Source organism: Rutidosis leptorrhynchoides, chromosome 3 (assembly GCF_046630445.1).
Source record: "Rutidosis leptorrhynchoides isolate AG116_Rl617_1_P2 chromosome 3, CSIRO_AGI_Rlap_v1, whole genome shotgun sequence".
Taxonomy (NCBI): Eukaryota; Viridiplantae; Streptophyta; class Magnoliopsida; order Asterales; family Asteraceae; genus Rutidosis; species Rutidosis leptorrhynchoides.
Genome location: NC_092335.1, coordinates 219,376,949 through 219,401,378, shown reverse-complemented (window position 1 = coordinate 219,401,378; position 24,430 = coordinate 219,376,949). Strand labels below are relative to the sequence as shown.

General features: G+C 32.4%; 2 protein-coding genes and 1 long non-coding RNA gene across 4 annotated transcripts; 2 read left to right on the top strand and 1 right to left on the bottom strand.

The window, feature by feature from the left end:
- Positions 1–2,907: 2,907 nt before the first annotated feature.
- On the top strand, positions 2,908–6,012 carry LOC139900834 (uncharacterized). Its single transcript, XM_071883587.1, has 3 exons — positions 2,908–4,022; positions 5,114–5,375; positions 5,845–6,012. The coding sequence occupies exons 1-3, from the start codon at positions 2,908–2,910 to the stop codon at positions 6,010–6,012; spliced, it is 1,545 nt and encodes a 514-aa protein (XP_071739688.1).
- A 713-nt stretch (positions 6,013–6,725) lies between these two features.
- LOC139897226 (large ribosomal subunit protein eL43-like) lies at positions 6,726–7,789 on the bottom strand. The gene is made up of 4 exons (XM_071879892.1): positions 7,744–7,789; positions 7,188–7,276; positions 7,019–7,101; positions 6,726–6,904 (listed from the first exon to the last, which is right to left on the bottom strand). Exons 1-4 carry the CDS (start codon positions 7,787–7,789, stop codon positions 6,841–6,843), a joined length of 282 nt encoding a protein of 93 aa, XP_071735993.1. The 3' UTR covers positions 6,726–6,840.
- Positions 7,790–9,372: 1,583 nt separating this feature from the next.
- On the top strand, positions 9,373–11,588 carry LOC139897225 (uncharacterized). Of its 2 annotated transcripts, XR_011776480.1 has the most exons (4): positions 9,373–9,533; positions 9,640–9,797; positions 10,793–10,953; positions 11,538–11,588. It is a non-coding gene; the product is annotated as an uncharacterized lncRNA (long non-coding RNA). The 2 variants fall into 2 exon arrangements; XR_011776479.1 differs by lacking the exon at positions 11,538–11,588 and having other exon boundaries at positions 10,793–11,479.
- The last annotated feature ends 12,842 nt before the right edge of the window (positions 11,589–24,430 follow it).

The following is a 24,430-nucleotide window of genomic DNA, read 5'->3' as shown; positions in this document are numbered from 1 at the left end:
CTTACATCGTCTGCTTCTATATCTCTAAAGTGTAATGGGTTGGGTGTTGTTGCTAACGGGATGGAATTGAAGTTTGGGTCGATAGACGTTGTTGCATTTTTTGATTTAGAAGCATCACCTATCGTTGGGGCAACCTGCCAGATTCGGCCCAAATACAAGAATTGTTAATTCCAGGGGACGAATTCTGCCACTATTGTTTCTAATTCTTGTTATGTAGAAAAATTGGAAAAATTAAAAAAGGAGAAGAATAATAAGAAAGACGTTATTTTGGGTAAGCGAATTGAAGAAAAGTCGAAGAAAGACCTTTATCGATTTTGGTTGGATGGAGTGGAAGAAAATATTGTGATTGCAAGGTACCTTCTTGTGAACATTTTTGTAAATTTTGGTATGTGTTGAATAGGCATGCATCTAAAGTGCATCTACAGATCAAAAAACGATTTCGAGAAAGAAGGCGAAAGGAACATTTGTTACAGGTTTGCTTAAGCTTGAAGACACTGTTAAAGATTTAGAATGTGGCAAGTTGATTGAAAAGTAGTTTATGGAATCTCAAGATGTTTGTCTTTCGGTTGTTGAGAACAAAGGCTATTATCAAGATTTAGCGAATAAATGGTTAGTTCCTCCATGTTTTCCTGATTCTATTATTGGTAGTTCTTCTTCCAACGTCATTTCGTATAATTTCAAATCTCGGAAAGGTAAAGGTGTCCACATCAACAAAGTAGACGGAATCACAAATCGTCCGAATTCCAGATGACAGGAACGATAAAGGTCCCTTATAAGCTTGTTGTTTGTTTGTTAGTTTCATTTCTTTTTTTTTTTTGTTTTACGGATTGGTAAGTTAGTTTGCCTTGCGTTCTTTGTCGCTATGTTTTCTTTTGTGATTATGTTAATCTTGGTTATAGTGTTTTGGTAGAGGTTAGACTCAGTTGGAGTTATCGTCGATTTGTGATGTTTATTTGTTTCGAGGCTGCCCAGTTTTCTGTTGTTTGTATCGATTTAGGATCTTCATTATCCGATGAAGATCCCGTTTATATAAAGTATCGTTTTTTGGAAGGAAAAAAAAAAAAAAAAAAAACTCCATACATTTTTTGCATTATCATCTTTTTTGTTCTCAAAACTTATTACTCTAAACCTCTCTTCAACCTTTATTTCTTATGAGTTATCCCTAAACCATCACAAATTTCTTTAGTTACTCAAAGTTATAATGATATTACCTATTTAATATTTTATACATATTATCCGTTGATCGGTTCGAATTGTGTACCATCTATGTTTATTTCTTGAGCTTACGATACTTATTTAGTTTGCAATTATTTCAAATAAACACACTTGAGAGATACGAAAAAGATGAAATAAATTGTTGATAATATAAATTTGGCGAGCCTTTGTCATTTTCTTTACATCTGATTCATATGGACTACGTCACTACGATTTAGTTTATTTGCAAGCTCAAATATTTGTAATTTAAATGGATACATATTTCATTACCTGATCAAATTTTTAAAGGATTAAGATCTCTCTTAACTCCTGTATGGATTCGCCCTTAATTTAGTTTTAAAAGATCTCACAAGATTAATCTAATATTGAAGAGCATAAGAAGATGATTAATTAAATTCCTGAATTCAAAAAAATATATTAATGCAAGACCTAGTTATCTTCAAACTAAATCAATAGGATTGAAGAAAATGAGGATGAAAAAAATGTACACGATCAACATCTGATTTGTTATGTATCTTTTGCATTTTACTTCATCAATAACTATATTGATTTAACTATTTTGTAGAGGTATAAGCTAAGCTTTAATAAATAAAATATATTGTTTTTAAATTTATTACAAAACTTATTTAATAAACTAATTAGATTTTAATTATACATTTTAGTTAATTATAAAAAATTTAATTTATTAATAATACTCTATCAACTAGTGTCATCAGAACATGTATTTGATAACCCATTATTTTAATTTTGAGAAATCAATCAAAATATGCTGCAATTATTCAAAGTAGCTAAGTAAATTTAATTTGCTACTTAGCAAACAAGAACTAAAAACAACATACGTCTGTGACATGATTATAACAAAACAAATTTGTCATAATAATATATCAAAATATGCCAACTTATGTTACCCGCACCAATTTTACATACGGGATTTGAATCCGTGGATTTTACTTAATCACACGGTAGTGATACAAATGTTCAAGTCCTAATGCTCCTTATGTAACTTTAATTGTTGTACTTTTTGCAATGATCTAAAGTCTCTTCTCCAAGTTTATAATGGAGTTTAGAGGGCTTTTTACTTGTACTTAGCAGAGCCATCACTTTGATGGCTAGCATTGTTTATTAATATTTATTAATACAAAGCCCTGTTCTTTTGCCAAAAAAAAAATAATAATAATAATAAATAAATAAATAAATAATAATAATAATAATAATAATAATAATAATAATAATAATAATAATAATAATAATAATAATAAAAGTACATCTTATTAATCAAAGACAAATAAATCAAAGTTTAAAACATTTTAATATTACAGAATAAAGTAAAAACTGATCTAAAAACCTACCTAACTACTCAATTATTTCCCTACTACAAATCAGAAAATATACATTTTTAAAAATCTTTAAACTTTAAAGGCGTGCATATTTTATAATTTAAATATTGTTTTTATTCAGTACATGTAAATATATTTAGATTAAATTTTAAACTTCAAATTAGCTCCCTTCTATAGATAGAAAGAATAAAATCAATAGCCCATGACCATAAAAACTCAACGAATTCTCCTCTCTACTCATTCACACAAATCTTCCTCTCATCTCAATTTTCATGAAAAAAAATTACCAACAAAAATATTCTTCCAAACTCCTTAGTAATTAAACAAATGTGTTTGTTATTATTTCATACATGTAATGCATCACAAAAAGTCCGAAATCCAAATCGGAAAAGATAGCACTTGTGTCTCTTCCGATTTCAATCCAACACCAACTTTTGATCACAACAAAATCTCGGTTTTTAGATCGAATCCACATTCGCTTGCTTCTTCATCGCGATCACTTTGTTTATCGTCAACTTCTTTGTTTTCGATTACGTTAAATGATCATAACAAGAAACACAACAATGATCACACAACAACTCGTAACAATGAACATCAAATCTTGATAAACGACGTCGATTATGATACTAGTTCCGTTACAGGACCAACTCCTAGATCAACAACACCTCATAAACGACCCGTTTTCACCCAACCCACAACGAGCCCGTTTACAAATTGTAATCATAATATTATTGCACGCTCGAAAAAGAACTACTCTAAGCGTTTTTGTAACACGAAATCAACCGTGATCCATTTTTTAAATCGTCTACATCACCTTCGACGTTTGCATACTCATATTCGCTTAATTTTATTACTTTCACTCCCATTTTTTTATTTTTTAGTATCGCATCCTAGTCGATCATTTGTCATAGATTTTGTATCCGCACTTGTGTTCTCAGCAGCATTATTGTTTTCTCTAAATCTTGCCCTACCTCGACTCCCTTCCATAAGATTATTTCTAGCGAAATCGTTCCCATTATCACAAAACTTAACCAAATCAACATTGCCCGTTTTTTGGTCAATAGGGTCGAGACCCAAAACCGATAATCATGGGTTCAATTCGGGGTGTTGGGTTCAAGCATACAACAATGGGGATGTGTATGAGGGTGAGTTTCATAAGGGAAAATGTTCTGGTTGTGGTGTGTATTATTATCATATGAGTGGGAGATATGAAGGTGATTGGGTGGATGGTAAGTATGATGGTTACGGGGTTGAGACGTGGGCCCGAGGAAGTCGATATCGCGGGCAGTATCGAAATGGGTTGAGACATGGGTTTGGTGTGTACAGATTTTATACTGGGGATGTTTATGGCGGTGAGTGGTCAAATGGTCAAAGTCATGGTTGTGGTGTTCATAGTTGTGAAGATGGTAGTAGATATGTTGGTGAGTTCAAATGGGGTGTTAAACATGGCCTTGGTCATTATCATTTCAGGTATAAATTTTGTGTTGTGTGTGATTTTTCAAATTTTCTTTTTGTAATCTTGATTTTGTGTGTGTTCTTTTTAAGGTTTTCTTTGATCTTAAGAAAGTCATCTATTTGTTCATTTATAATATCACAATAAAGTTTTACATCCCACCTATAAAAATCAAAAGTCACAAAATCCTTTTTGTTTAAAAAAAGAAAAGAAAACTTTAACATGTACTTTAAACCTTTTTCATAAATAATGAGTCCCTCCATCCCCTAAGATTGATTGTATGAGAACCCCATCAGAAACTTAGGTATAAAGTGCATCACATAAGGAATAATGAAATATTGTTTGTACTTATATTTGAGATTGTAACAGTTTCGTGTATGAGGCCAACATACTTTTTGTAAGAAGATTTGAATTAGAATTTTTTATTAAACGAAATAACTCTAGTATTACAAATGGATTGATTCGATTGGTACAAACTCTTAGAACTGTCTATGCTCAAATTATCAATATTAATAATTAATCGGTTTGTTGTTTACATGCTGAAATTATTAAAATTAATTATTAATAATAAATCACTATGTATGTATCCACGATGCTAACGCTTACGCTTGAACAAATTCTTGTTATATTAGAAAGCCAAAATACATGAACCTTGAGCAAGATTGAACAGTTCTTGCAGTATAGCTTATCATCTGGCCCTACAATTCTTATTTTATACAAGTTGACGAAAAAAGTTATTTTTACTTCGATCATACAAACCTGCAACTCTTTTTTCACTCCATATTCGGTTTTAAGAATATTATTACGATTTCATTGATGGTACCAAAAGATATGATTAAATTGAGAATCTTTGCAGCTGAAATCTAGTTCGATAATCTTGAAAATTAGTTTCCTGTAGGAATAGTTGCAAAGCGAATCGAAAACCCAGGTATACTAAAAAAAAAATATCTAGTTCGATAACAATCTGAAATCCTAGAGACAAAACGGTTAAAGAAGAAGATACAACAGTTTGAATACAGCTTTTTTGAAATCTCATGATTCTCATCTAATTGTTAATTACAAATGTTGCATTGAGATGAATCGTATCTCATCATATTTGCATATACAGGAACGGAGATACATATGCTGGAGAATATTTTGAAGACAAGATGCACGGATATGGAGTCTATAGTTTTTCAAACGGGCATAGATACGAAGGATCATGGCACGAAGGAAGAAGGCAGGGGCTTGGAACCTACACTTTCAGAAACGGCGAAACCCAATCTGGCCATTGGCACAATGGGATCCTCAATATCCCGAGTTCTCATAGTGCAACGCATACACTATCAACTGTTGCTGTTTATCATTCCAAGGTCCTTAACGCAGTCCAGGTATTAACCCAAATCAACCCATAAATGACAAGGGGGTAGAAATGCAGCTTGTGTAGTTGTGTTACATATTGCCAAAAGGTTTTAAAAGTCATAAGTCGAGAGTCAAAACTTTTAGTAATATGAAGGTTTTGGGGCAAAATATGAAAGGTTTGGGGCAAAAAAAAAAATCCATCTAGGGCAAAATCGAAAAACCGAAAAAATTTACACTAAAATTTCGAAATCGTCGGGGGCGGCTGACCCCACTTGACCCCCCCTCCCTCCGCCCCTGCATATATGTATAATTACACAAAAATATATTAAACAAAAAACATAGATATTTCAAACATAAATATATATGGTACAAAAGTTGATTTTTAGAAAGTACAAAACTTTGACCGACTCAACCCAACTCAAAACAACTTTAACCAACTTTGACCAACAGTGGTTATTGCTTGCAACTGCTGGAAACTTACTAATGTTATCATTTCAGGAAGCACGGAGAGCAGCAGAGAAAGCGTATGACGTGGCAAAAGTAGACGAAAGAGTTAATAGGGCAGTTGCAGCCGCAAATAGATCAGCAAATGCAGCTAGAGTGGCTGCAGTAAAGGCGGTGCAGAAGAAAACGCTTAATGGAAGCAACTGTTATGGCCTTTCTTAGCATTTATCATCAGTCAAACTAACCGTTCCCACAAGCCTAATTAATGTATGTGATCATCAAGTTCGTCGTATCTATAGGTTATAACTTATGGCCTTTTATCAGTTTAGTTTTGTAGATCAGTGCTAGTGTATAGTTAATGTTGGGAACTAGCTGACTTTGTATATGTATTAACAGGTGTATTCTAGAATCATGACTAAGTATCTGCTCGTAAATCGGTTCATGTATGCCTTTCATCGAAAAGTGACAAATAATTTACCTAATGAAACATGTAAATCATCAATGATATTAAGAGAGGACCCAATTTGCAATCACTGCTTATAATAAAAGTAGCCCAAAATCAGTTAAAGCTGACAACTGAAAAAAGAACCAATGTCGGCTTTTGGTTTGGTTTGCAATATTTCTGAAATTGGTTGTAAACGACAACTTTTCCTTACAGCTTGTAGTTATCAAAGTTGAAGTTGAAACTAGGTCGAATCATATTTTAATTATACTTTAAAAATTACACTAGTAAAACCGCAAAAATTAGTATTCAACTTCCAAAAAAGTCTTTGGTTTATAAAAAAAATTCAAGTCTAATATATCCATCTAATCTAATCTAATCTAATCTAAGAGTTGCAAAATAAGATGTAAAGAAAAGCATAAAAGTGTTGAAGCAAGCAGAACAACATTTGAAAACAGTAGCAGCAACAGTAACGAGTAAACACAATAAATCAAAATCCTTACTTAAATCGCATTTGCAACGTATTTTAACAGTAATCAAAACTGGTAAAAACCATCTGACACATGATAAAAGGTTGAGAATTACAAAAGATCAAGAAACGCTGGAATCTAACTCTCAGTCTGCTCCCTTAGCCTACGGATGGTGCTCCTGACAGTAACGGCACTAGCAGTGCTGCAAATGACAATAAAATTATACTCCGTATGATGTTTAAAAAGGTTACAGTATTAAATAAATTCTTAATAGTCTTAATACACAAACTGTAAACAAATATAAAAAATTTCATACTTTAACGTATAGGCACCGCCTGCTTTCACTTTGCCACAATCTTTGCAGCCCCAGATTCCAACAGCCTTACGTTTCACAGCATACTGAAAAAGTACCGGAAAACATAAGTTTTACAAAAGACTAACATGTGTTAAATTGAACTTAAATACATATACACAAAGGAGTTTACCTTTCCACAGAATTCACAAAAGTACTTGCTGTGCTGACTGACTTCCATCTTCTTAATTTGCTTCCTCAAACTGGCACCATAACGGGTTCCTATAATTCAAAAGCTTAATTATTACAAACTATAATGTGCCAAATAACACATCTTAAATCAACATCACAATCCTATATAACGAAAAATGAAAGCACGAACAGCTCAAAATCCTTGTAGTTCGTAACTTAACAACACAGTCAAGTAATTGAAATGTTCCTGCCACATTCTAAAAAGAAAAGAACAAAGAGGTTTCTTCATAAAACAAAATATTTTTCTATAAATTTTATTGAATTTTGAATTTGAATGATATAAACATAAAAGAGACAGAAGTATGAAAAATCTAGAACTAAGCTGTCCTAATAATGTTAAAGTATTAAACTCTAAGAAGTGACTGTTAGTGCCAATTTTTTTAACCTTAAGCCAATGTCTTTAGTTGCAAACAATTTTTCACCTCATATCAATTGTTTGGTAACATATAAAACTAAATGTAAAATATGATAATATGGCTTTTAAAAAATATCCATACCATATTTCCCAACAATTCCAGCCTTCTTGGTCCGCTTCGTCTGCATAAGAAATACAAACATATTACAACATGATAAAAAATACTAAAGGCAAAGAAACAATGCAAAAAAAAAAAAAAAAAAAAAAAAAAATAACGTACTAGAAAACATTTATATAATTCACAAACATCTTCCACTATCACAAAAATGTGCAAGTATAATAAAACTAGATCACTGTTAAACTGGTTGCAACAATATTATGAAGCAACGTTATAAACAAATGATCATCACACTCCTTTTTCCAACGAATCATCATCATCGGTAATCCTTAACAAAACCCTCATGTTTGATTTTTTAAACATAAACACGCACACACACATACACATGCATCAACTGTTTGTCAATATTTCAAGCTTAATCCTTTTTACCTCTTAGATTAAGTAAGTGCAATACAGCTCTATATACATGTTAACAGCGGTTTATATTTGTTCATTCGGAATCGAATTCAGCAAATTACATAATCAAAACTGTTACTATCAACAAGATATTTAATTAATACAGGTATCAATTATTAACATTTCGAAAATGATTATTTCGACTAAAACTCCCGAGATACAAGCAAACACAACATAACAGCATAGAAACGGTATACTATTATATTATACAGAAGATAATCAATCAAATGTGTAAATGAGAGATGTACCATGGCTTGTAGGTCTGTGTAATCGGCTGAGACAGAATAAACCCTAGATTTTCAGTCGGCGAATTGAGATATGGGTCTGTGATTGTGTTTATATGGACTACACATTATGGGTCCAAACGTCTCTTGGGCTTTATAACATAAGGCCGGCCCATTTGTTGTAAAAAGAGAGCATATTTTCTATTTTTCTTTTAATTGTATAAATTAGTAATTAATAAATAAATATTAAATAATAATTAAATAATTGTGGGAGTGCCATGTCGTGCAACACTAAGACCATTTGTAACGGTAGAGGCGTTTCTTTGTCGTGTCACTTGCCTTTTTACATTTTTTTGATGATTAGAACGTGTTTCTTTTTTGAGTGGAGTAGTGGTGGTGTTTCTTTTTGCTGCTAGTTAGAAATATTGTGATGATGTGTTAAAATATAATTGGTTAAGTATTAAAAAATGATAAAAATAACATTTTAAAATTAATAAAAAATAAAATAAACAAGTGACACACGTTTCTATTGGTGTCACTTTTTAGCTAACGCCTAAGAAACGCCTAAAGTGACACACGGATACGGGAGGAGTGAGACGTTTCTTTCATCCACGTAGGCAAGTAACGGGTTACTTGCAACCCGTTACAAGTGGTTAAAGGGAATAATTGTCGCGTATGGAACCTACAGATATGTCCAATAAGAGATGTTCCAATCACACAAAAAGTATTACAATTACATTTTTTTTATTTATATATGTTGTTGTCCGATTATCTTTTTTATATATTAAAGGATGACCAATATCTCTCCTCCTTAAAAAATGGAGCCTCTTTATGACCATAGAATCAATGTCAAAAAACAATCTTAGCCATTCATTACATGCATTAGCTAACAAATAAAAGTGATTAGCTGATCAAAACTTAAAATTCCTTAAATACCCTTTAAAAATTAAAATATTACTAGAACCGACACACGGTACACAGGCTTCTTCGATCAGTTTCCACATTCAACAAAAAAAACCCTAGGCTTCTTCACCAAAATCGTCGACGAAATCTTATGAAAACCCCTAAATTATTGATCTTCAATCGTTCGTTTTTCTGTAATCGACCATGCCATCATCCTCAATCATACTACAGGTACGTTAACTCTACATTTGATCGATTGATAAAATTGTTTACTAAATACTCATTCATATCATGTCCATATTCTTCCACAAATCTAATCGATTACAACTCTCCACAGACCTAATCGAACGTTTACATGATAAATAAAAAATATTAATCGATTGCCAATACATAATTGTTCTATTGATGTTGAAGACTTCAATCGTTGAAATCGATAGCGAAGTCGACGCCTTTCTGCAGATATCAAATCGATAACTCGATGTAAGATTTGATAAGGTAAATACATATGAAATACTATAATTGTTATTACTTATTTTATGCACCGATTGGAGAGTATGGATTTTGGAGTTTTATTTGCATTAATTTTAATCACTGAATTACATTCATTTTATATTTTTGCTAAAAGGATGATCAATGAAAAGCCTCATTTGAATTAACTCATTTAGCATTGTAGGTTTATTTTGATATTCTTAATTCTTAGTACAGGTTATGTTTTTAGTACAAGTTAATTTGTCACCAAAAATTTTTCTATGTGAAAATTAACTCATTTAGCATTGTAGGTTTATTTTGGTACTCTTAAACATTGTCCCTTAAACTATTATAGTTAAAGTTAATGTAGTTCGCTTAATTAGGAGGCTTCACTAGAAAAACATGTTGGATGGTTTGAAGCTGGGTGGGTTGTAGCTAATGCTGAGATGAAATATTTCTTTGTTTAATGTCATGTATTCTTATATGAATATGATAATTTTATATAGAAAAAGAAAATTAATGGATAGTGGTAAAACGAATTTTGACTAATGAACACTTGATTCAACGTTTATTAATACTTCTTTGTATTCTATAACTTTGAGCTAAAATAGAAATTTAACAACATGTTTTAGAAGGTCGGAGACAAGCTTCTCTGATAAAAATAATTGGATAGTTTCATCGGGTAGTTTCATCGGTTGACCTCAAGATATGTATTGCATTTTGAAAAATGGGCGGGTTGGTCAAAACGGGCGGGCTGGTCAAAATGGGAAGGTTAAGTTGGTCAAAACGGGCGAGCGAGTGAAAATGGAATTATACATTATCTCAATAATCCTCCTTGCAATGAAGAAAATGACCCTAGATATATCTTGGTGGATATATTATCTTATACATTATCTTAATAACCTCGAATCTTTATATAACCAATTGCAGCTATATGTAAAGATATGATTTATAATATTATTGTATTGAAAGTTTATGTCTTGACTCTTGACCAACTCTAGGTTGACATTTGAGTATTGCAGGAGTTGGGTTGTTACTGGTAGAAGTATTACGAGGAGTATAAAAGCATGCGGTCTTCTTTGGAATTAAAGGTCCTATTGGCGAAAGACCATATGATTTAATTACACGAAATCATATGGATTATAATTATAAACTTACATTTCAAGACTTGATAATTGCTAAAGTAAGTTTTCTATCTGTATTTCATACCAGGTAATTGAATGTAATTTAGGAATTTGTATGCATGTTCATTAGTATTTAACCAAGTGATGTGAAGTAATATGAATTGTAAAAAGTGTTCTACTATTTGTTAGTCAAGATTAGATTTTGACGTTGGTTAAAATGGTCATTGCTTGATTGAATTTTTTGAGAATCTCATACATATCTAGACGGTTCGTATATTCTGTTTACAAATCAATTTGTTCGTTGTTTATAATTATTTGGTATTACTGCTGCTCACATAAAGGTTCGAGGTTGGTTAAAAAGGGTCATTGCTTGGTTGAACTTTGTGAAAGCACTAATGATCAGTTTTGTTAAGGAATAACCTATGGGAAAATTTGGTGATTAACTGGTTTTGTCAAAGGAATGTATAATCATTGTTTCGAGACGAATGTGATAAAACTTTTTCAATTACGATATCTAGATTTCTGGGCAACTCATCGTTTCCTCCTACTCTTGAATTCGTTATCCATGATATAATTTCATCACTAATTAGCTCATATCTTCGTAACTAATTCTTGACTTGTTACAATTGTGTTTTGGTGGCAGCGGTTTATCTACGTTTAAATTCTTTGAATACCACATCTGGTAGAAAACTACAAAGACAACTTTGTTGGTCACCTTGCTGCTTGGATAGGCAGTACAGTTTGCCATTAGGATTTGGAACAAGTTGTGTTATTATTTTATCCAAAATATTGGCTTCCTTTCATTTCCTGAATATCGATTATATCATGTCTTTTTATGGTAAGGTTGACATTTAACCAGAGTCTGTGACATTTACCAATCGATTTGTTTGTTGTTTATAACCATTGGGTATTGGGTATTACTGCAGCTCAGCTTTATCGAGTATATTTGTGCCTAGAAAGTCATTGGTTTCAAAACGGTGAAGTTTAAAATGCTATAAATTTCAGTACAAGTGTTTGATGAATTTTTTGTAAAAATACAATGTAGTTGGCATTTGTAGTGTACTTGTACTTTGTATAGTTGTATATATGACCCATGCTTTATAGTGAAGTTCCTTAGCGGAAAGTCTTTGGGAAGTGTTGATGAGACCGCCACATTGGTTCTCGATTCTCTCTTTCGTATGTCAAACGTTCACTCTGTACAATATAATTAAATAAAAGGATAATATATATATATTTAAATGCGTTGCTCCATTATAAAATATTTTATTCAATAAACCCGCGAATCCGCGGGTCTTAAACTAGTATTAATTTATACTTTCCTCTTTCTTTAATTGCGCTACATGAGTTTGTGTAAAGATTTGAGTAGGCAAAACATTTCTCGTCCAATAATATGCAAATCGTATTCAATTGGCTCGAGGAAATCTTGCTTTTCCTTTACAAATAACAAATATACAATGGATCATGCCGACGCATGCTTTCATCCACCAATTAACTCTTTCTCCAATCAATGCTGATTAAGGGATTTGAACCATGGTGAATTAAAAATGGGCTTATAACCAAATTGAAAACTTGAAATCAACTATATATTTTATAAATTCTTCACAATTTTGTAGATAAAAATCAGAGTTTGCGAGTGAGAGGTTATGCTAAAAAGAGAACATCAATAATAGCTTTTGCAGGTTCAATAATCTAAAACAAAAACACACACACACACATTCATATTTATATTTATGCATAATTATATTTATACAATTTTTAACATAAATAATAGCCAAATTCAAGAAATTTTGTGGAATAAGAAAGTTGCGCTTGGGCGTCGAAGGAAACAATTAAATAGAAAAAGGGTGTCATACAACAAAAAAGAAAAAAAATATGCAACACCAAATTACACAACGCAAAATTACGTAAATGGCATTAATGAATAGAAAGTGATACGACTTTATTTGTCGCAAAATTTTAGTATATTGTAGAATAGAATATAAATATAAATATAAATATAAATATAAATATAATATAATTACTTATGCGTTTTAGTATATAAGCTATTAGCATGTGTGATTGTGGAATCAATCCACTTACAAATCTGATAGCTTGTGGAATAAGAAAAATGTACAAGTTATTAGCATGTATGGTTATGGAGCAAGTTTCGTTGCCGCCTCGTTGGAGTGTGAAGTTCGAATTAAATAAGGTTTCAAATGAGAAGTCGACTAAAACAAGGATTTCTGGCAAAAGGTCCATCGAGACCGGGATGGATCCTATCGTAATTAAGATGTGTGCCATCGAGACCGGGATGGATTCCATCGAGACCGTGATGGGTGTCCGACCAAAATTGTATTTGGATTAGGACTTCGTATTGTGTTTTTATTCGTCTTAATTTAGCACTATAAATATATCCCACATACATGTAGCATATGTGCACGAAAATTAATTGTTAAAATCTCTGGTTTGCGCCCGTGGATTAAACCGTTTTTTAGTGTTATGGCGTTAGGAAATAACCACGTTAAACCCATGTCGTTTATCTTTATTTTATCGTTATGCTTTAATTATTCATTTGTCGTAGTAGGTTTGTGACCGTGGAAGGTCATGTTTATTGGTTAGGATCCTCACGAATTCCTAACAAGTGGTAATAGAGCAATAAACTACGAGATCGGGCACGATGGCGAATTGAAAGCATGTATACAATACGGTTGATGATTCGGTTCTTTCATCAAGGTTTTTCCTTTAAATGACGAGATCCATGGTTTTGTTTGCAACATGTATCGAGACCAAATGATTTAGTTGGTCACGGTAAACTTGTGATATGTCTATGTATGCGGCAGACATATTCGGGGAAGTTGATCACACCAAGATTCGGTGACGATCTTGGCAAGTTATGATGTAACGGTGCGCACGCTTGCATTGTGATGGTGGTTTATTCCCGAAAGGTTACGAAGCAGGGTGGGGTCGATGGTTTCGTTGCGGAGAGATTTTCTGTAAGATCCGGGTGACGGGTCCGAATTCACGTTCCTCGCTATCCGTGCGAAGGAACGACTGAGCAAAATTTGGATGTTCATGCGCAGCTATAGGAGAAAATTCATAGTGGGTTCGTTAACTGTTTGATTGACTTGAATTTTGGATTATAGGTAAGAGAAACATGGTTCTACATGTGATAAAAAATTGAAGTTGATCAGACCCTTGGATTTTCATATACGGATTTTCGAATTAAGACAGTTTCAGGATGAACTTTTCGAGTTTGATGATGCAAGTGCGAGACTTTTTGTCTCGTGAAACTTCAAATGATACGAGCTGTGTTGCCAGAGATGGTGGTTTGTTACGGGAGCTCAGTAGGGTTGTTTAACTCAGATTTGGGTGGTGGTGTAATGAACGAGGTGCATCGGGTTGAAATCCGAAAGTGGGAGTTATTGGGGAAGTTGGCGCTTACGTGTTTTGAAACAGGGTGACCAATTGTATGATTGGATATTCCAAGTCTATGAAATATGCGGGCAAGTTATAGTTCCTTGTCACTAAGGAAAATTTGTAACACCCAGTCTTTTTCCGTTTACTTTCCGTTTATCTATTTTAAAGCCCGTTGTTAAATTATAACATCACCGTTATTTGCGTTGTTAAAATATTTTGTTTAGATAATTCACGCACCCGCTCCTAAACTCGAAGGACTAGTTTTGCCAAGAGACCAAAGATTTGACTAGGTCAACTAGTTAAACCCTTTCTCCTCCATTCATTCATCATCTCCTCTTTCTCCTAATACTTCCACTTTATGCTCTCAAACCCTCAAACACAAATTCATCATCTAAATCCGATCTAGCAAGCGTTCTCCAAAACAAATTACATATTTGGAATCCTTGCAACTTCCTCTTCGATTCCATACCAACTTCATCTCGTTTGGGTAACTTTCTAAAAACACTAAATTTCTTGCTCTTGATCTCTAAAACTTAAAAGTGTGTTAATTAGTGTCTACGGCTCAAGTCTAACATGAAAATGTGATTTATATGCTTGTTCTTGTCATTTTGATATAACTAGCTTAAACTTGAAAGTGACTTGATTAATCTTGAGATTTGGTTGATCATATGTTGTTAGATGTTAAAAGTGCTTGTATTAAAGGTGTTACTAGTATCACTAGCTACAATTTGGTATGTAGGTTGACTTGGAAAAGCCTCATTAACATGATTAAGGATTTTATGATTTTGGTTAGGTTTGGTAGCCTTAAATGTGAATTTTGATGCATTAAAAGCCTTGCAATGTTGTTTGTAAGTGTTTAGTAGTATTGTATGCATAATTACCTACGAAACGGCATATTATGTGTGTGTTAAGTTTTCGAATCATTGATTGCATTTATGAGCTTGAATGTCATTAATGATGAACATTCAATGTGGTTTTGATTGTTGTAAATGCTAGAATTGATTGATGATATGTGTTTAGTTGCATTCCTTGTTAAAATACTTTTCCGACGATGTATAGTATGCGTTTTGAATGTTTTCGGATCATAAAATGTGTTTGGGTGAAGTTTGGTTCGTGCACTTGTAAATTTTCTGCAACTTCAGCTGCCCAGGTGTTTGGACGCTGTCCAAAACTTTGGACGCCGTCCAGTCCAGCCATTTTGGACGCCGTCCAAATGAACTGCAGAATTCTGATCAAGTTGGTCGTTCACCGTTTAATTCTAACTATGCTACGCACCTCCGATTAACATGTAACTTGTTCTAACATGTTCATATATGATTATATAACTCAGGAAAATTGTCCGAGACCCGACCCGAACGCGTTGACTTTTTCGTTGACTTTGACTTGACCAAAGTTGACTTTTATGCAAACTTAACCGAATACTTATGCAATCGTTCTAACGTGCTTTTATACTTGCATCTTGCATGAAACTTGGCAATGTGACTCACATGCTAAACTAATCGAGTCGTAACGAGTCATAGGACTAATTGAACACTTTGACCGACTTCATTCTTTACCGATATTGATACAACCTATTGTTTAGGTCGAGACTAGCATTCTGTGACGACCGAAATTTCTGATCAAATTTAAACTTAATCTTAATATGATTTCGACACGATAAGCAAAGTTTGCTAAACTAAATCTCAAAAACTTTGAACTGTGTTCATGTATACATTTGACCTTCGACTTTTCTCGACGATTCACGAACAACTACTTGTAAATAGATAAGTATATATATATATATATAAATAAATATACTTATATAATAAATGTTATTAATCTTTTATACGAAATTGTTGTTATAAATAAATATGTAACATAATATTAAGTAATGAAATATATACATATATATATGAATATTATTTGTAAAAATATAATAATTGGAAACAATATACAACTTAATTGTTAGAAATAAATATAAGTTATAATTAAATTATTATTAAAATAGATCTATATATATATAGAGAGTATATCAAATGTAGTTATTTAATAATTGTAATACTAGTTCGACATTTCGATTATTATCTAGAGAAGTTTAATTTAAACTTATATGATTTTAAAATAAAAGGTGATTCGAAAATAAGTTTTATAAATTAGAGGCTCATTAAAAATATATTTAGGAACTAATTGTTGAATTTTAAAACTCTTTATATTTTACTTAGGGTTGGGAGTGAATAATTAATGTAATGTTTATATAATAATTAATAACCGAATTTTAGACCATAATGACTACAATAAATAAATAAATATAATTATTGTAAAAATTTAGGATTTTTCCGAATACTGTTATCCGCCACTTATTAACAACGGTGTACGAAATTTAGTCCGTGATAGATGGCAGCTAAAGAATTTACACGTTTTTTTAATTCTTATTCTTTGATTATTATTATTAATATTATATTATATATATTTATGTTAAACATACACCCGTGAACTATGGTATTATTGATTGTGATATTGTGGATGCTTTTTGATTTTCTTCACAACTTGATGAATTTTATATGTATTACACATTCACACTTCAAAAGGGAGAAGAACCCACCACTTGGTAGTTATTACTAATATCACTTCTTCTATTTTTATTTCATTGATGTCAAAGCAGGGGGGTATAAAATACTATTAAATTTTAGCAGAAAATACTATTAAATACGATACAATTTTACACAAGATATTTATTTATTTATAGAATGGATATACTTAAACCTTGCTACAACACTTATAGGCAGTGTACCTAATCGTACAGTAGTGTAGTTTTTAGTAAGTCCGGTTCGTTCCACAGGGAAATCTTTAAACAAAGCTCAACGCTATATTAATTTACTTTTATAAAAATACAAATATATATATAAGTAATATTATTATTATAAAGGGGGGGTTTTTACCGTTTAATGACCGGTTTGTCGATTTTAAAACTTTAGTCGCAGTTAAAACCTAATGTAAAATATTAAATAAATACAAGACTTTAAATTAAAGCGTAAAGTAAATAACGATAATGAAATTGCGAATAATAAAAATGCGATAAAATAAAATTGCGATAATTAAAAAGTACGATAATTAAAAGTGCGATAAAATAAAATAACAATAAATAAAAGTGCGATAATTAGAAGTGCAATTAAATATAAAATAAAGGAAATAAAATATGATATAAAAGAATTATGCTTATTTAAACTTCCGTAATCATGATGTTTGACGTGTTGATTTTAGTTTTATGCCCTTGGGTTAATTGTCCTTTGTCCTGGATTATTCAATATGTCCGTCTGGTTTTTGTCCATAACAGTCCATCAGTCATAAATATAAATTGCAAGTGTCCTTGTCAAATTATTATTATACCCGAAGATAAATATTCCAACTAATTGGGGATTCGAATTGTAACAAGGTTTTAATACTTTGTTTAATGAATACACCAGGTTATCGACTGCGTGTAAACCAAGGTTTTACTACTTTGTTAACAATTACACCAATTACCCTTGAATGTAATTTCACCCCTGTTTTAATTATTCTAGTGGCTATTAATCCATTCCCGTGTCCGGTTAAATGAACGATTATTCGTACATATAAATACCCTGCCCATCGTGTCCGATCGAGTGTATATGGTAGTTTATAGGGACGCCCAATTGTAAATCTTTATATTAACATTAACAAACTTTCATTTAGTTAAACAAATATAAAGCCCATTAATAGCCCATAGCCTAGTTTCCACAAGTGTCGTTCTTTTGTCCAAACCCCAATTATGGTACAAAGCCCAATTACCCAATTTTAATAATTAGCCCAACATCATGATTACTTCGTTTTAAACAAGCATAATAATAACTTAGCTACGAGACATTAATATAAAAAGGTTGAACATAACTTACAATGATTAAAAATAGCGTAGCGTTACACGGACAGAATTTCGACTTACACCCTTACAACATTCGCTAACATACCCTTATTATTAGAATTATAATTAAAATTAAAATATAAATTATAAATATAAATATATATTACTTATGAAGAGGAAGAGAAAAAGGATGTCTAAAACTCGTCAGAAAACTGGCTATTTATAGGACCTGACCAGCAATCTTACACCATGCGACTCGCATGGTTTTGTGCTTCTGGCCATGCGAGTCGCATGGCCACCCTGGATTCAGCCAACTACTTTTGTTTTCTTCTTGCCGACGTAATATAATAATAATAATATATATAATATATAATTATATATAATTATATATTTATTATATTATATTCTTGTGCATAGTAGACTAGATATTTTTGGTCCGTTGCGTCGGGCGTTTCTTCTTGGCTCAGGTCCCGGTTCCGGATTTTCGGACGTCCTTGCGTATTATTTTAAATTGCGTACTTTGCGTTCCGCAACTTGTACTTTTGTCATTTTGAGACGTTCCTCATCAATATTTTGAACCTTTTTGATTGTATCTTGTACTTTTTAGCTCTTTGGACCTTTTTGTCTTCATTTTGTCGAATCTGCCTTTTGTCTTCACCTTTTATTATTTAAACGAATATCACTTGTAAATAGAACAATTGCAACTAAAAGCTTGTCTTTCTTGAGGAATAATGCTATGAAATATATGTTCGTTTTTAGCATTATCAAATATTCCCACACTTGAGCGTTGCTTGTCCTCAAGCAATATTGTCTTGAAATACTAGAATCACTTCTTTATTCTTCACACTTTGTACATCAGTGATTTCTATACGGCGGTATAAACAATGGAAGTAACGATATGGTTTACAGTCCCACATGACTATAAAAATTTAGATCCATTAAGGAAATTGGATCTTTATGAAAACATTTGATCTTTTGAAATCTAGTTTTTACCCTAGATAAGTTTTCCGGAATAACCCTTTACCGGTGTTTGCAAAATATTTTTGTGGGTTTGGTGGGTTTCAGATTTGAAAATTTTAGCTCAAAACTTGCGGTTTTGTGTCACCCACTTGCTAACCTTGTATTAGGAAAGCAACACGTCCAGTTTACTTGTCCCGTATATTACCTTTCGGCAAACTACCGTCCGGTTGTAAAGGAAAGCGTTGAACAAGCAACTGTTTAAGGCAATGTCCCGTGACATGCTTTTGATTATGGTCTATAACGTGTCGGACGCAATTACTATCCTTGGTAGGAGCAATAGTAAAGCTCACCCTTATAATTTTTCGGTTTGACACAAGGTCCTGTCTTTGACCATGCTATGCAACCACCGTTCTTACGGTTGACACCCGATTTAGTTCAGGTGACCTAATGAATTCCAGGTGAATTCCTAGGATTTTACGTTCAATGGTAATGAACGCATTGAAAATGGGTTTTTCAGAAAACAAATCGGTTTATAATTTTGATCAAAATATTTTCTCGTTCAAGCTCGAGTTTAGATATCATCGAATTCCGTGAGTTTGTAATTCTCAATCTTTAAGGTCAATCTCTAGGATTGAGTAATATCAGTCTTAAAAGCTGATTTTTAATCTTTAAGGAGATTATCCTTTCTGGGGATCTGATTCATTAGTCTTATCCAGCTAATTTGCACGGTGCCTCCCCATTGTACGAGATAAATCCTTCTCATGGTTAGGATAAATCTGACCACTTGGCGACCCTGTTTAATGCTGAGGTCCGTGGATTTCCTGCTGATTTTAGTGATGACTTTTCTAGATTTTTCGTCAACCTACAGCTGGTCTGAACGACAACTTCATGACCTAAATCAAGAAGCGCGTGTCTTTTTCGGAAGACTTTACTTCCTTTTAATGATGGAATTGATTCATCGTGTAGATCCATCTCTTCTTTTCTTTCATTGGGTAAAATAGTTTAGTTTAGTCCAAAGCAAAAGTATTTTCAGTTATTTGTTACAGATATATGTGACATATGTTTAAAATAGCTTGGTAAATTTTCCCACACTTGGCTTTTTATTTTTCTTTTTATCGTCCTCTATTCCATTTTAAATGAATTTTAACATTTTAGTTTGTTTCTCAATTTATGTCCTTTCCGAGGTAACAATAATTTCGGTGTTAAAACCTAGTTTTATCGTTCATAAATATGTATAAACATGATTTTGAATTCATTTAATTGAAAATTTTGAAAAATTTACTAGAATTGGGTAGTTAGTATATAAGACTAGGGCTGTTCTTTTTTTTATCAGAGAGCACTAGATTCTAATACAACTACTGCTTTACTAGTATTTTTAATGGTAACCAAGTGTTTAATATAAAAATTTTAAAATCCGAAAGAATTTAACCCCTTCCCACACTTAAGATCTTGCAATGCCCTCATTTGCAAGAAATCAGTAATAATTTAAATTATTGAGGGTGATTTGTGTGAAAATGATTAAATTTTTACCAAAGTTTCCAAATATATTGGCGTTTGTTTGCTGAATGATAAATGGTGCACGTCATTTGTTCATTCCGTCTTGTTGTTATTTCACATACATTTTGCATCATTGTCGTCAAAATTACTTGCTTTTGCTGAACTTAATGCCAGTCTTTGAAAACGCGTTGTTTTACCCTGTTTTGTGCATAAAAGAGAATACATACAATACAAATATAATCATACATGCAATTTGAAATGGAACTTTGGCATCCCACTTTCGAACTATAAGAAAAATATTAGTACACAATAATAATAAAATATCAAACATTACATAAATATAATAAAATGTTAAGTGTTTAAAATAAAAATAGAAATTACCACTTATATCTACTGATCAGGAGGTGGGTTAGGAGGGAAATTAGGATATGGATCCCAATTCATGTTCGCGTCCGGGTTCCATGGCTGATTATAGGTGTACTGGTATGCTGCGTCATAATCATATGAATCATAGGGTGGTCTCATCTCTGGCTGATGTGCGGGATAGTATGCGGGTCGGGTCGGATAATACATCTCGCCAGGCTGCAACTGGCTTATAATTTGGCGCTGATGATAATCCCATCGGCCATGCTCTCGTTGCCGGGAATGCTCATAGTCATTCCGGCGTTGCCATGCCTCGTACTGCATATGCCTATCATAGTTCGTCATGTATTCATCCTCCATACGAATACCTAAATCAAGAGCAGTCTCCCGAACAACTCCTATAATGTTGTTCGCCTCCTCCATTTCGTCATCCGAACCTCTCTCTACCTGTCGCTGAGGTCCCTCGTATCGATATACCCGACCACGTCTCATCAATAATACCCTTGCACCGTGATAAAGGTTTGAACTTATAGTTTCACCTCCGTCCTCTATTTCGTTCATTGGACCCCCTTGGTGCTTATCTACACCTAAATACTCTCCAATGAGAGTAATGAAAATACCACCACCTATAATACTCCCCGATTTCATCCCTGAAACTACATTAGCGAGATAATAACCAACACAATAGGGAATGTTAACGAAACTCCTCGGGTCTCTAATACACTTAAGGTAGAACAAATCGTTTACGGTCAATTTCTCCTTATTCCTACCCCTTTGTGTAATTGTGTTTGCTAAGAATCTATGAATCACCCGGAGTTCAGCTCTGTCTATATCTAAGTATGTATGATTTCCACTGGCGTGAAATTCATTAAAGTGTGACATACGCCTCCAGACAGCGTTAACATCAAATTCCCTATCTACCCTTTCTCCTTGGGCAATCAGGCTATTACAGTCGGGGCTCAAAAGTTCAGCAGGGGTGTAAATCTGTAAGGCCCTGGCTAAATCTATCATGGACATTCTGTACATGCGTCCACCTAAAAGAAATCTAATAAAGCTTCTATCATCTATCCTCCTAACATCACTGTTTAACTTAATAGTACTAAGTAATTCTATACACCATTCCCTATATATGGTTCTACGAATGGAAAATAGGCGCATCCAATCGTTAAACTGAGAATTACCATACCTTTGCACCAATAATTGCCGAATCGGTTCGGCAAGGTCAACTGTTTCCAAAGGTACCCAGTCAATTGCCCTTGGCATTTCAACAACCTTAAAGTAGAGAATGTGCATGTTCTTTTGATAGTCTGGATACTCTATCCAACATCTATCAAATCTCAGATTTGGGTGTAACTGATCTTCATTAATGTCTAAACTCAGAATCCTTTGATGTGGAGCGAATTGACGAAACTGATTCACGAATAATTGATCTTGATCGTGATAAGGAATATGTTGCTCCTCCTGTTCTTCTTCTTCTTGTTGCATATGTTGTTCCTGTTCATGAAACATTTCCGGTTCGGGCTCTGGTTGCCTGGACGATGATGCTCCTGATCCTCCAGTATCGGCTTTCTGCAAAACACATTAAACACAAAATTTGTGCATCCAAATATGCATTAGTGTTAGCAAAATAATAACTTGAAACAATTATGATGACCTGTTCAATTCATAACACATTTTATACACATTTTCTTAACGATAACAATTCTACACTTTTACATACGAAAATGTGTACAATGTTTTATCACATTTAAACTCTTAAACATGTCAACAATAATTATTATAACAATTAAACACTTGTTACATGGCATTCAAATCAAACTAGTGCTCATTTTCATATTTTTGTCAAGTCTACACTTTGTCAAATAAGCATATACGAAAAATGTACATCAAGTTCATAAGCATTTATCTCAAATAACATGCCAAAATAATCACTACTAGCAATGAAACAAGTTTCAAATGGCCTTTATATCAAATTATCCAAGTTCATGAATTTTTAGGCTTAAAAAGTCTACTTTAATTCTCAAAAACATGTTTAGGCTCAAAGTTTGGATCAATTAACTACCTAAACATGTTACACTACTTAATTTAGCAATAATTCATGACAAAAATCGGCCATAACATGTTTATATCAAAAAGCCCCAAATTGCTCAAGAACACAAACCCTAGATTCTTAAAAATTTGAAGTTTTTAGCTTCAATTCATGTTAAATAGCTTCTATCTAGGATATACATGCATAATATAACAACAATTTAGCTCTAATTACACCTAAATTTAACAAAATCAAAATATAAATTTTCTAGCTCAAGAACACAAAAATTCGAATTTAAAGAGATTAGGGGTGAAATCTTTACCTTTCTCCTGAAGGGGTTGAGACTACTGAATCTAGGCATGATTATTGTGAAGTTTTGCAAGAAATTTGGTGAAAATTGGTGAAAAATTGAGAGGGTTTTGGAGATGGTTCGTGTATATGTGTGTGTAATGTGAGAGACAGAGCAGCTCGCTGGAAGTTTTGATCCTGTCCAGTATTTTATGGCCATGCGAGTCGCATGGCCTTCTGCCCATCCCCATGCGACTCGCATGGGGTGTAATTCCAGGTTTTTTTTTTTTTTTTTTTTTTTTTTTTTTTTTTTTTTTTTTTTTTTTTTTATAAACCTTAAACTTTTAAAACATAAAATTTTTAAAAATTTTGTTTCTTTTTAAGACGAGGTCGTTTCGGGACGATGCCCTAGTCCGTCCCTCGACAAAATTTTAAAATTTGTCTTTTTGTAGCGATTGTTTTAAAAGCTAATATTTTTGGGTTTTTTTAATGTTTTTGGCATACTTTAAATCAATAAGATTAAAAATAATGATAATAAAAGTTCTCGTCCCTCCCTCGGGTAAAGCAATTTCGGTTCAAAGACCTAGTCTTCAGCTTACGACGAATTTTAAAAATCATATTTTTAACTTAATGAGATAAAGTAAATTTTTGTTTTTAAATTCACACAACTTAAATATAAAATTAAAAATAAAAAAAATTAAAAATTAAAAATTCACACCAAACTTAAAATTTTAAATGCATAAAATTAAAATTCATATTTTAAAAATTAAAAATTCACACCAAACTTAATTTAAAAATTCATAAATTCATATCAAACTTATATTAATTTTTCAAATATTTATAATTTAAATATATTGTTTTTACAAAGTTTACAATATTAATTTAAGATTTAAATATTAATTTTTAAAAATATGGTAAAAATAAAATTAAAAATCTTTTTGTCTTTTTATCCCACTTTAATCAATCAAATATTATCAAAAATATGCGCCCCTCTTTTCGGTAAAGTAATTTCGGTTCCAAGACCTAATTTAACTCATGACGAATTTTTGAAATATTTTGGGTTGATTGATTAAAGATATTTATACCTTAAGAATAAACGTTAAATTTCGCAGTGATGTAATAAATTTTTTTGAACAATATCAATAAT

Coding starts and splice junctions, on each gene's coding strand:
- LOC139897226 (XM_071879892.1), bottom strand. CDS start 7,789: ATGCAGACGAAGCGGACCAAGAAGGCTGGAATTGTTGGGAAATATG. Junction 7,277..7,743: donor TGGAATTGTTGGGAAATATG/GTATGGATATTT, acceptor TTTGAATTATAG/GAACCCGTTATGGTGCCAGT. Junction 6,905..7,018: donor GGCGGTGCCTATACGTTAAA/GTATGAAATTTT, acceptor TGTCATTTGCAG/CACTGCTAGTGCCGTTACTG.
- LOC139900834 (XM_071883587.1), top strand. CDS start 2,908: ATGCATCACAAAAAGTCCGAAATCCAAATCGGAAAAGATAGCACTTGT. Junction 4,023..5,113: donor CTTGGTCATTATCATTTCAG/GTATAAATTTTG, acceptor TTGCATATACAG/GAACGGAGATACATATGCTG. Junction 5,376..5,844: donor AGGTCCTTAACGCAGTCCAG/GTATTAACCCAA, acceptor TTATCATTTCAG/GAAGCACGGAGAGCAGCAGA.